Genomic DNA, 12,708 nt, shown 5'->3' on the forward strand with positions numbered 1-12,708 from the left:
CGCCCCGTACGTACCCTTGATGTGGAGGGCTCCAGAGTTATACTTTGGCTTAATTCCTGAGACTCTAGTGAGGTAGAATTGGAAGGGGTTCCCTTTATCCAGCATGTCCCAAATGTCCTGGCCTTCCCCGGACGTTTCGTACTCGTCTTCGTCCTCTGTGAGCGTGGGGCGGGCAGGAGGGCCATGACTTCCAGCCCTTGGGGCGGCACTTTGTGTGGGAGGGGAGGCGCCTTTCTCCTCTTTGAGGGCCACTTTCTCAGCCGCTGTCAGCTGCGTCTCTGGTGGCAGCTCATCGTCACTGCTGGAGAGACACCAGCCCAGGTCTTCCTGGGAACCACTCTTCTGCTTCTTGGGAGGTGAAACTTCTGAAACCCCATCTGTGTTGCTGAATTTCAGGGGTGACACCTTCCTCCTGTGGGCGGCTTTCCGAGCCTCGGAACAGGTGTACCTTGGCTCACAGGCTGCTTCCTGCCCAGCATGGAGGAGAGAGGTAGACGCCTTGTCGGGTTTGGGCTTCTCCTCCTCACTGTCATCACTGCTGGATATCGTCCATCTCCCATAATCACCTTCCTGAGACATGATACTTCTGGAAATGAAAGGTGGAAATATCGTTATTTCCCATTCCCCAGGCCACTGGCAAACTACCTCTACTGCTGGTGAACTCCCTGTCCTGTGAGCGGCTGGAACACATACAGCGCACTGACACCTACCAGACGCTGAGCCCCGTAACCACCATCACCATGGACTTAATCACGCCCAGGAAAAAGAAAAAGAGCATTTGACAGCAAATGCAGAGTTGACAGCAAACTGAACAGCTTTGCACGTGTTCTCGGGCACATTACCAGGATCGGCTATGGAATCTGGCAAAGAAAGCGACAGCAAAAATCCTGGTCACCCTCTCTCCTCTCCCCTAGTCTTTCAATCTAGGCCTCGTTCTTAGATGGGGGTTGAGCCAAAGCCCAAATCAAAACAAAAATGTTCATTGTTGACCCTGAAGCTTCCAACTGGTCGCTGGGATTAAGGCCAATTTAAGGAATTTCAGGAGTAATTCTGAGCATGCTTAAATTTTTTTACAGTCAAATTGGAACTTACACAGCTATTCTTCACTGAAGCATGGAGCCCAGAGGACTTTAGTGATTATTTCTTACTTCCCCAAAGATAAGCTACTTACCATAATCTTAAAGCCCTCAATGATCAGACCGTCAAACCTCAGAGGGAAGGTAGGGGAGGGTGGGGGTAAGGGGTAGAGATCAACCAAAGGACTGGTATGCATGCATATAAGCCTAACCAATGGACACAGACATCAGGGGGGTGAGGGCATGAGTTGGGGGGGGGGGGAGTAGGGGACAATGGGGAGATAAGGAGACATGTGTAATACCTTAATCAATAAAGAAAAAAAGAGAGAGTGTCAAATGATCTATTCTGTCTATACATTATCTAGAAGTACTTCCATGAGGACCCAGCTAACTTCATAATTATCTTACTGGCCTGGCCCTAAATCGAACTGCTAAAACCTGCAGAGAAAGAACTTGTAATGAAGCAAAAACACTTTTCCTTTGTGAACCACACTGGGTAATTTCTACTTTCTTTATCTGACAAGAGGAAAACTATGCCAAGGAGGATGAAAATCTAAAGACATTCTCCCACAAACTGCCAACTTGAAATGTTAGAGCTTTTATATTAAGGATTTAAACAATCTGTGGACGCAAATGAGTACTCCTCTTAAAGCTGCTAGCTCTTCCTCTCCCCCTCCCGCCTCCAACCAGCTGGGGGAATTCTGTAATGCTTCCAGCTGCTTCTCTTTATGGATCGATCCTGCAGATCATCAGGAGGGCCTGGGAGTGAGGCTCCTCAACTGAGGTGTGGCCAGCAGTGGGCAAACATGGGTCCCGATTTCAAATCCAGTCATCGCCAGGTGGTCAAGGTGCACTCATACAGGTTCCTTAACTGCTGAACCTCACTTTCCTCCTCTGTAAAAGGGGTACCATACCTACCTCCCAGAGTTCATTCATTCCACAAATACTTACTGAACAGCTGCTATGTGCCAAGCACTGGGCATTAAAAGTTAACCACATACAGACGGGTTCTGCCCTCCGAGGACTTATACTTCAGGGGGAAAGAAACAGACCAACACAAAAATAAACAAACAAAAAAACACCCCAAGGTATCTTTACAGGCATTCCTTACATATTACAGGCATGAGACAGAATCAGGGCTGCCCTTTCTCTGGAACACTCTGAACAAGCAATATTTAAGTGAGACCTGAGGGATGAGAGGAACCCGCGGGGGTGGGGTGAAGCGGTATTCCAAGGAAAGGAAACCCAACCTGCAAAGGCCAGGAGGCGGGAACGAGGCTGTAATCAATGCAAGAGCAGAGGGAAGGACTTGGGCAAGGAATACAATGGCCCAGGATGAAGGGGGTGGGGGAAAGGGAGGAGCAAGGCGTGTTCAAGACACCGGATTTTATTCTAAGAACAAAGGGGCGCCACTGGGAGGGTTTTAATAAGCAGGGAAACACCTGGGTCCAACTGACCCCTTAAAAAGTACTCCGTTCCCTGCAAGTCTGGGTGGGGAATGGTTTGGAGGGAGACAGAAGTCGAAGTGAAGGGGCAGCCGCATGGGCTCGGGGTGCAGACTGATGCAGGCGGTGGGGATGGAGCGAGGGGATTCGGGGTACGTTTGGGAAGTAATGACAGCTGCTGACTTTTCTGCGCGCTTACCTCGGGCCAGGCACAATCCGAAGCACCTCACCAGGAACTAACTCATTTCCCTCTCACACGTCTACGCCGAGTACCACGACGGGTCCCATTTGTGGAGAAACTGAGCCCAGAAGGGTTAGGTTATGTGCCCGGCGTCGGGGGAACGCGCGCGCCACGTGCCCAGCTGTCACCCCTAACAGCCGAGACCACGCACGCACTCCATGGAGCAGGGGGACCAGAACCCGCGCAGGGGGGGCCCCTCCCCGCAGGACTCGGGTCGCAGCGCCTGCCGCTCGCGCCCAAGAGGTACAGTTACTGGAGGAAGTCGAGGCCCCGGAGGGGCCCTACCTCGTATCTTTACGGGATGCTCCGCTTCCAACCCCGCCGCGCACTCACGTCTTCCCGGGATCCGAGCGGCCTGCGCACCGCGACCGGGCCGGACCGAGCAGGATCGCAGGTCCAGCGCCCGCAGCGTCCAGAGGCTCCCGAGCCCGCGGCCACTCGTTCGCGCCCCGCCACGGCCGCCGGCGCCTGCGCGCAGTTCAAACTCTACGGGACCAGCGCGCACCTCGCGGCTGCGGCTCGGCCCCTTCCACTTCCGGGACGCCCGCCGCTGGGTCCTAAAGACCGCCGTGTCCACAGGGGCTGCCTGGGGCTCTCCCAGGAGGAGGCGAGGGAGACCTGGCTGCCCAGTCTTCGCTCACCTCCTGGCCACTCCTCTCAAACAAAAACAAAAAATCGGAGGGAGAAAAAGAATTGTTACCTCCCTCTATCTTAATTAGCAAAGCTCATCCTATTTACAAGGATTCTCACGGACAACCTCAGGCTCCCAGGGCTGGAGGCTGCTGGTGGTGGTGGATAGACGTTCAAAGGCAGAGAGAGGACGAGCTGAGGTTCGAGGCAGCTGAGGGCTGAGACCTGTCCCCCGGGAGAAGCGGGCTTGCCTGGGACGCACATTGTAAAACCTGTTGTGAAATAAAAAGTTAAATGAGCTCCCCTGGGACTGGGACTCGAATGACTGTTTCTTAGTTGAAACTCGGGCTCGAATGCCGTGCTTGTGTGCCTGTGTGTGTGTGTGTGGTTTTTAATCTTTCTGATTTGCTAGAAGAAGAGGATCTAAGACAAACGCCTTTGCAAAACGCAACCCTCTCCACATTCCGTGTCTTTAATAAGGATGTTTGCTCTGAAATTTGGGGTCAGTGCTGTTTATGCTACTTATTCTCGCGGTTTCTTTCATATCAAGCTCCTCCGCCTGGGGATTGAATGAAGTGACTTGCGTAAATGTGCTCAGGGTTCACTCGGTTCGTCTGCTTTGCGCCAGGCATCGTGCTGGGTGCTGGGGCTACCGAGAGGACACCACTGACCCAGGCGGGCTCGACCCCAGTGACTTGCTGATGTGCACGCGAATCCTGGACTTGGTTCTTTTTGTTCCGTTCCTACTATGCTTTGTTCACACTCTTTTTGTGTCTCGTGATAGTTAGCACAATGCTGTAGATCAAAATTACCAACAGTCATTTATTGCGAGGTGTGGGGGCCGAGAAGGAGAAGAATCATTGAAGCAGCACCCGGGTGAGCTAGCTCCCCAGCGGCGCGCGTGGAGTTAAGGGGGCCAGACTGGGCGGGGCCTAGCGCCGGGGGCGGGCCTGGGAGCCTCTCCGCCATAGGCTGCTCCGGGGAAACGTTAGAAACAAAGCGTTTGGCCAATAGAACTGCGGGACGGGCCGTCCAATGGGAGAAGACATTGGAGGTGCCCGGCCACTTTCAGCTTCCAGATCCGCAGTGTGTGCGGCGGGTGGTCTGCAGCTCTGACTCCTGAGGTCGCTGCTTTGACGGTCGCGATGTTTTTCTCCGACGCCGGGGCCCGGCCACGCACGTGGGAAGCCAGCCCTTCGGAACACAAGAGATGGGTGGAAGTAGGTGTCTCGGATTTTAACTTGATTCGGAACTCCCACTTGGGTCTGACCGAGCCGCGGTGCAAAGGGGCATTGTTAGTGACTGAGCCCAAGGCTGCACGGCTCGGCCTCCTGTCCTGGGTTCTGGCTGCTTGTCCGTCCTTTTTCCGTCTCCGCTACACAGTCCATTAAGTCGTCTGCATCTCTCCTCCCGCCTTTCAAAGCAAGCCCCTTTGACTCACCTTCCTGATTCTAGGACCGAATGTCGGGTTGAAATTATCCTAAGAGTCTAAAGGAATTAACTTGTTTGTGTCAGTTTAGCCATTAAGTCGTTGGAACTCTGGAGGGGCATATTTTAGCCCAATCATTAAGATTTCTGGAGAATTAAAAGTAGGATAATGAGCCCTGACTGGTTTGGCTCAGTGGATAGAGCCGACGGGCCTGCGGACTGAAGGGTCCCAGGTTCGATTCTGGTCAAGGGCATGTACCTTGGTTGCAGACATAACCCCAGTGGGGGCGTGCAGGAGAGGCAGCTGATCGATGTTTCCCTCTCATCGATGTTTCTAACACTCTATCCCTCTCCCTTCCTCTCTGTAAAAAAATCAATAAAAATATATTTTTAATAAATAAAAGTAGGATAATGAAACTCCATTTCCGAGCCTACTGGTGGGCCGAGTTTTAGATTTTGGACGTTCAAATGTAATATAAGCTGGTAATAAAAATAATAGAACAAACGGTTTTGGTCTGAACTACAGATATTTAATGTTCTTTAGGTATTCAAAGCATGTGATGAAGATAACAAAGGCTATCTAAGCAGAGAGGACTTCAAAGTTGCGGTTGTAATGCTGTTTGGATACAAGCCCTCCAAGGTACAGCTTTCTTTATTTGGGGGTGGGGCTGACAATAGAACGATCCTCCTGGTGAATGGATCCTAATGGTTAAGTGCAGAGGGCTTGCCTACGATGTTTATAAAATTAATTGCTGCCTTCTAAGCAGTTTCAGAGATGTGCCCAGTGCTGAATTTTACTTTTTTCTTCAGAACCCAATTCAGGGATGAATTAGAAAGCTATCTCACCACCAGACTGCTAATTATTATAATAAATATGAGATGCTAGAAAGGTGTGAAGAGGGAAGGCTGGCAGGGGTGGTGTTGGTAATAGGAATTCACAGAGGAAGTGACAAGCAGGTTGGTTTTGAAATTTAAAAAATATTTTTGTTTGTTTAAATTATAAAAGTAATACATGGCCCCAGCCGGCATGGTCCAGTGGTTAAGCTTTGACCTATGAACCAGGGGGTCACAGTTGGATTCCTGGTCAGGGCACATGCCTGGCTTGCAGGCTCAATTTCCTCTGTGGAGCGAGCATGCAGGAGGCAGCCGATCAATGATTCTATCTCATCATTGATGTTTCTCTCTCTGTCTCACTCTCACTCTCGGAAATCAGTTTTTAAAAAAATAATACATGAACAACTAAAAAATTCAAACAGTGCAGAACAGTGTAAAGATGAATGTAAAATCCACTTTCTCCTGTGGAGGAGAAAGAGACCACATGCTAACCTGACAAGCTCAGGGAAGGCCTGGTCTTGCAAACTCAAAGACCTAACGCCGTGGTCGGCAAGCCGCGGCTCGCGAGCCACATGCGGCTCTTTGGCCCCTTGAGTGTGGCTCTTCCACAAAATACCACGTGCGGGCGCGCACGTACAATGCGATTGAAACTTCCTGGCCCATGCGCAGAAGTCGGTATTTTGTGGAAGAGCCACACTGAAGGGGCCAAAGAGCCACATGTGGCTCTCGAGCCGCGGTTTGCCAAGCCGCAGTTTGCCGAGCCGCAGTTTGCTGACCACTGACCTAACATAAGGATGATCTGAAATTAAAACTTCAAGTAAAAGCAGTTTATAGTAAGTACTCACTTCCTAAGCCTCACAAAGGTCAGTCTTTACCTTGACTGAGCCTATTGTCTTTTTCATCTAAAATAACATACCTGTGAAATGTCAGGGTAACTTGTAACTTCCCTTTTTCTGGACCCCTCAGGCCACAACCAAAGGCATGAGGGCTCCTGGACACAGACCACAAATCCCTCCATTGTTATTGAGTTAATTGTTGACTGTTAACTATCCTACACCCACCTAAGTAAAAGAAGTAAGTGCCTGTAATTTTACTTTTTATCCAAGTTTCCCCTCATCCTTTGATTTTAATATAAAACAAGGTTAATAACTGTCATTCTCCAGAGCATTATCCTAATACGCTGAGATTCTTCTTCACAGCAATTGTCAACAGTTTGGCTCAAATAAACTCACAAAAATTGTTTGCAGGTTTGAATGTTTTGTGTGTGTGTGTGTGTGTGTGTATTTACATTAACACTCCCTACTAGAGGGTCCCACTCTTAGGGGTTACCATTATTAAGTTTCTTGTGTATCATTCCAAGATTTTCTATGCAGGACCAACATAAATATGCACAGCATTCTTTGAAAACATAACTTTCTTTTTTGTCTTATCAATAGTTGAACATAAAAGCACACACCATCACCACATTTTTTTAAAAAGTTGCATAGTATTTTCATTAGCCGGTTTCCTGTTTTTGGTCATTTAGATTCTTTCCCTTGTTTTTCGTTCCTACAAACATTGCTGCTCTGAGCATCCTTTTATATCTATATCTGTGCTTGTGGATGCACATCTGTGGGATAAATTCCCAGAAGTACAATTCCTAGGTACATTTGAAATTCTGTTGGATATTAGTCTCCAGGAAAGGTTGCATTAATTCACCAATAATAAGGGTTGAGCTGAATTTCAATGAATCTCCTACTCTAGCAGGGCAAGTTTCCTATCCTCCCCCACCCCAATCTTTTTTTTTTAATTTAAAATATATTTTTATTTATTTTTTTATTGATTTCAGAGAAGAAGGGAGACGAGAGAGAGAGAGAGAGAGAGAGAGAGAGAGAGAGAGAGAGAGAGAAAGAGAAACATCAGTGATGAGAGAGAATCATTGATCAGCTGCCTCCTGCACACCCCCCACTGGGGATCAAGCCTGCAACCCGGGCATGTGCCCTGACTGGGAATTGAGCCATGACCTCCTGGTTCATAGGTCGACACTCAACCACTGAGTCACATCAGCGGGGTTCCCACCCCCCATCTTTGTGCTGCTCCTCTTACCTATTACATCACATTCTAGAAATGCATTCTTGTTAAGCTGCTGAACTGGAATTAATCAGAGACAAGACCTTGTCCAGGATTAACACATTTCACTGCAGTCATCAAGCAGAGGGACACTCAGGACTCTGCCTGAACTGCTCTCCATCATAGCCATGTGAGACCAAACTTAGCAATCTCTGACCCAACCGTTGCTCATGAGTGGCACTACCTGTCAGATTGCAAGCTCAGTGAGGCCAGGGACCATGTGATGTCCACTTCTCCACCCTTCGTTATGCTTAAATGCATCACAACTTCACAGTAAACATGGTGTGTTGACACAAATAGGTCCCCTGAATAGCCCAGATGGGTTCATAGTGGTTCGGCTACCAGGGGATGTTAGTTACAGAGCTCAGAAGGAGGGCTGGCTCCCAGAAACTGCAGCTCTCCTGTTTACCTGCAGGCATTACAGCTGGAATTTTAACGCAGATCAGCTAAGCACACTCAGCCTTTGAAGCATTGTGTTTAACCTGGTTCAGCTGGAAAGAAATCAGCTCTCCTGCCTTTATCACCCTGTGTCTACTTAGGTGGCTGTAATTTTAGAACCTCAGTGGGGAACTTGATGATAGTGATGTGGTAACATATGTATGTACACTCCATGACACTTAACAGACATTAGCTTTTTTTTTTTTTTTTAAATATATTTTATTGATTTTTTACAGAGAGGAAGGGAGAGAGATAGAGAGTTAGAAACATCGATGAGAGAGAAACATCGACCAGCTGCCTCCTGCACATCCCCCACTGGGGATATGCCCGCAACCCAGGTACATGCCCTTGACCGGAATCGAACCCGGGACCTTTCAGTCCGCAGGCCGACGCTCTATCCACTGAGCCAAACCAGTCTCGGCAACTTTTATTTTCAAACTTGATTGAGGTTTTGGATTTTGTTGTTGATGTTGTTAATCCTCACTGGAGACTATTTTTTCCATTGATTTTTTTTTTTTTTTTTAAGAGAGTGGAAAGGAGGGAGGGAGGGGGAGACAGAGAGAGAAACATGGATGTGAGAGAGACACATCGATCAGTTGCCTCCTGCATATGCCCTGACCTGGGCCAAGTATCAAACCTACAACCCAGGCGCATGCCCTTGACTGGCAATCAAACCCTTGACTCCACCCTTCAGTGTGCAGGCTGACGCTCTAACCCCTGAGGGACACCAGCCAGGGCTGGATTTTATTTTTTTAATCTAATGAAATGTTTATTGACTGCAGATCACTAAACATTAAAGTACTGATACAGTAAATCACCTATGTACTTAGTCATTTGTACAGTGAAGTTTTATTAAAGAAGTAACACTCATGTGTACCCTTGGTAAAATTTAACAGGTTTTTACTTTTATACTGGGTTGAAGTTTGGGGTTTTATTTTTGAGTATTGCTTTTGAGCAAATATTTATTGAATGCAGGTTATGAAGCAGTAAAACGCTTATGTAATAAGTCACTTATACACTTACGCAATTATTTACGTGATGAAATTTATTAAGTGTTCCTACTTAATAAAAAGAGCATTTGCTACTTGCTCGAGCAGCAGTTCTCAACCTGTGGGTCGCCAACCTGTGGGCCGCGACCCCGTTGGGGGTCGAACGACCCTTTCACAGGGGTCACCTAAGACCATCGGAAAACACATATATAATTACATACTGTTTTTGTGATTCATCACTATGCTTTAATTATGTTCAATTTGTAACAATGAAAATACATCCTGCATATCAGATATTTACATGACGATACATAACAGTAGCAACATTACAGTTATGAAGTAGCAACGAAAATAATTTTATGGTTGGGGGTCACCACAGCATGAAGAACTGTATTAAAGGGTCTCGGTATTAGGAAGGTTGAGAACCACTGTGCTAGAGATATAAAGGCGAATAAAACATAGACCCTACTTTGAAGCTGTTTACAATTTAATGTAGAGAGACTTACAAAACTGTGGTCAATACTAAGATGGAGAAGAACAGAAAGTGAAGGGGACAAGAGGAGGGTCTGAGTTTAGTGGCAACTGTAATAGGAGTCCGAGCATTGTTTAAAGGAGTTAGCCTGGGCTGGTGGGATCAGTGGTTAGAGCATCGGCCACTGCACCAAAGGGTGACCCGTTTGATTCCCGATGGAGGGCACATACCTAGGTTGCAGGTTTGATCTGGGGGCTCTTGCGGGAGGCAACCAATTGATGTGTCTCTCTCACATCAATGTTTCTCTCTCTCTCTCTCTTTCTCTCTCTCTCCCCTCCCCTTCCCCTCTCTCCCTCCCTTCCACTCTCTAAGAATCATTGGGAAAAAATATCCTTGGTGAGGATTAACAATAACATAAAATAGACTAGCGGAGCTAGACCTCTGGCAGGGAGTGTCTGGGAGCACTTTGTGGTGGTGGGAGAAGTTGCTCCCTTATGGTTGATTGGATAAGATGGTGGTAAGAGAGTGACCCCAGGACTGAAGCAGTTGTGATGCCACCAAGGAAGAAAATTCGGGAGTAGATTCAGGGAACAGTCAATGCGTTCAGATGGGGGCACCCTGAGTTTGAGGAGGCTATGAGCGTGCCAAGTGCATTCACTCATTTAATGCTGTGCTGGTGCCGGGGTTACGGTGGTAAAGATCTGCTCTCAGATGGTGCTGCCTCTTAGATACAGGAATCTGAACTGGGTGGAGAGGTGAGGAGTAGAGATAAATTGGAGACTCCTCAGTTTCCAGGTGGTAGTGCAAAACAGGAGGCTGGATGGCATTGCCCAAGAAGAGTATGTGGACTGCAAAGGGCTGTAGCTTGAGGGTAGAACATGGGGGCTGTGCCAACACTTAAGGGTAGGCAGGGGGCCATGAAGAAAATGCAGTCAAAACCATCTGGGGGAGGCAGGAGGAACCAGGAAAGTGTTGGGTATGGATTAATCAAAATTAAAAGAACTAAATAGAGAGATAGAGATACTATCCAAGATATAGATACTGTCAGGTGCTGCCAAGGTTCTAATTCCATAATGTTTATACTGTATTTTTTAATATTTTTAAAATTGATTTCAGAGAGGAAGGGGGAGAGAGAGAGAGAGAAAAAAAAAACACATCAGTGATTACAAAGAATCATCAATAGGCTGCCTCCTTCAAACCCCCTATTGGGGATCGAGTCTGCAAGCTGGGCATGTGCCCCGACTGGAAATTGAACCGTGACCTCCTGGTTCATAGGTCGATGTTCAATCTTGAGCCACTCTGGCCAAGTTATGCTGTATTTTAATATTTAGTGAAAGCAGGTCCCTAAACTTTATATACAGTGTGTTCTCAAATATGTTTAAAATGCATAGACAAAAAGGTTAGACCAAAATGTCAATGGTTTTCATTGGATGGCTGAATTTAAAAAATTTTTTCTTCGTAATTTTTTATATTTTTAAATTTTCAATATGTTACTTTTACAATTTGGGGGAAAATTAAAAATAAAACCATTGTAACAATTTCTGTATTTGTGTAAAATGGAAAAGCTACCTATTAGGTTATGCTACCCGTGTGACAGCCAGGTTGATTTTACATGCTGAAACTGTTTTTGGTCAGGGGAGTACAGTTTTGGGGTCATGAGAGTCTGCAGCAGATTAGAGTCTGGTAAGTGAAAGGTACTGACGAAAGAGTAAAGTGAGTGTTATCGCTGTCCTGTGGCATTACTTGTCTGCAGGGCTCAACACAGCTGGCTTCTCATAAAATATATATACTGTCCCCCCACCCTAGGGATGAGGAACTTGCACTGTGAAAACATGCAGTGAAATGATGTGCCCTATTATTCTTTCTTCTTTTCTAGATAGAAGCCGATGCTGTGATGTCTTCAGTAAATCCAAACACTTCCGGTAATTAATAAAGCTAATATTAATTTTTTTAGTACTCTTAGACATTCATGAAACTAAAACTAAGAGCAGATATGGAGACTATAAAGCATTGTGTTTAAGCACATCTTCGTTTTGTTCGGTTTCGAAGAAATTTTGGTTCTTTTAATTGTGATTAATTCATGTATTCATAAGAATATGTTTATCGTAGGAAACGTTTAAACCATTGAAAAGCATAAAGAAAAAAATGTTGCTCATCATTTCAACATCCAATGGATGACCTGGGTTTTGTGATGCGGGCAGCTCAAGCGGCACTTACTGAAGAGTGGGGGCAGCTCAAGCGGGTTTGGGGAGACCAGGAGTTCAATTTTGAGAAGATGCAAGCCATGAGGTCAAGACAGTTGGGCTGTATGAATATGGAATTCAGAGCAAAGCTGTGGGCTGAACAAATAAATTTGGGAGTCATCAGCGCGGAGAAGGTTTGGCAGCCATGGGAATGGATGAGACCACCTCGGGAGACACAGGGGCCTGAGACCCTTAGGAGCTAGAAGCATCACAAGTCAGGCAGAGGAGCAGAGGGGCAGGGGGAAATCAAGAGTGTTTGCTCCAAAGCCAGGAGAGTGGGTATTTCAAGGAAGAGGGTGTGGCCAACCTTATCAGTTGCCATGGGCGAGTCAAGGAGCATAAGGACCGAAGAGGATCCCTCTGCGTTGGCAGCCTGGGTGGTGTTTGGTGACTAGTAAGAGCAGTTTAAGTGTGGTGGTGGCAGAGGCCAGGCTGGGAGTGAGAAAGTGTGCGAGGGTGAGAGTGTGAGTAGCTGTCTTTCAGTAGGTCCAGAGTGGCTGTGGATCAAGAGTGGTATTTCCCTTTTTTTCTTTCTTTCTTTTTCTTTTTTTTTTGAGAACATGAAGATGTTTCTAAGCTTAGCAGAATGATCTAGAGAAGAGGGAAAAGGAAGATGAGAGAGAAAGGGAGATGAATACTTACTGTTTGAGGAGATAGGGACCAGTGCATGCTGGATTGGCTTTTTAAAAATTACTTTTTTAAAGAAATACAGGCAGTCCTCTGGTTACGTCGGACTCGATGTGTGTTGTTTCGTGGTTATGTCACCATCTCCCATTTACAGTATTTATATATAAAAAAAAGTT

At 46.8% G+C, this 12,708-nt stretch overlaps 2 protein-coding genes across 4 annotated transcripts in view; one reads left to right on the top strand and one right to left on the bottom strand.

Moving 5' to 3' along the window:
• Positions 1-3,278, bottom strand: part of TDP1 (tyrosyl-DNA phosphodiesterase 1) — a 50,365-nt gene extending 47,087 nt beyond the window's left edge. The window contains exons 1-2 of one of the 3 annotated variants that reach the window (XR_013997031.1): positions 3,048-3,234; positions 15-586 (exon numbers count right to left, since the gene is read on the bottom strand). Coding sequence is in view for 2 of the 3 variants with exons in the window: in XM_081110848.1 (XP_080966974.1) it covers positions 15-579 (565 nt within the window). In the remaining variant the exon portion in view is untranslated. Of the gene's footprint in view, positions 1-14; positions 587-3,047 lie in introns of all 3 variants that reach the window. The other 2 variants (XM_081110848.1, XM_081110847.1) reach the window with 2 other exon arrangements.
• Positions 3,279-4,485: 1,207 nt separating this feature from the next.
• EFCAB11 (EF-hand calcium binding domain 11) overlaps positions 4,486-12,708 on the top strand; it is a 132,247-nt gene continuing 124,024 nt past the window's right edge. Inside the window, exons 1-3 of the mRNA XM_081105538.1 lie at positions 4,486-4,612; positions 5,365-5,460; positions 11,539-11,584. Coding sequence (XP_080961664.1) covers positions 4,538-4,612; positions 5,365-5,460; positions 11,539-11,584 — 217 coding nt within the window. The 5' untranslated portion in view covers positions 4,486-4,537. The remainder of the gene's footprint in view (positions 4,613-5,364; positions 5,461-11,538; positions 11,585-12,708) is intronic.

This window comes from Myotis nattereri (genome assembly GCF_964212035.1).
Source record: "Myotis nattereri genome assembly, chromosome: 1".
NCBI classification, from domain to species: domain Eukaryota; kingdom Metazoa; phylum Chordata; class Mammalia; order Chiroptera; family Vespertilionidae; genus Myotis; species Myotis nattereri.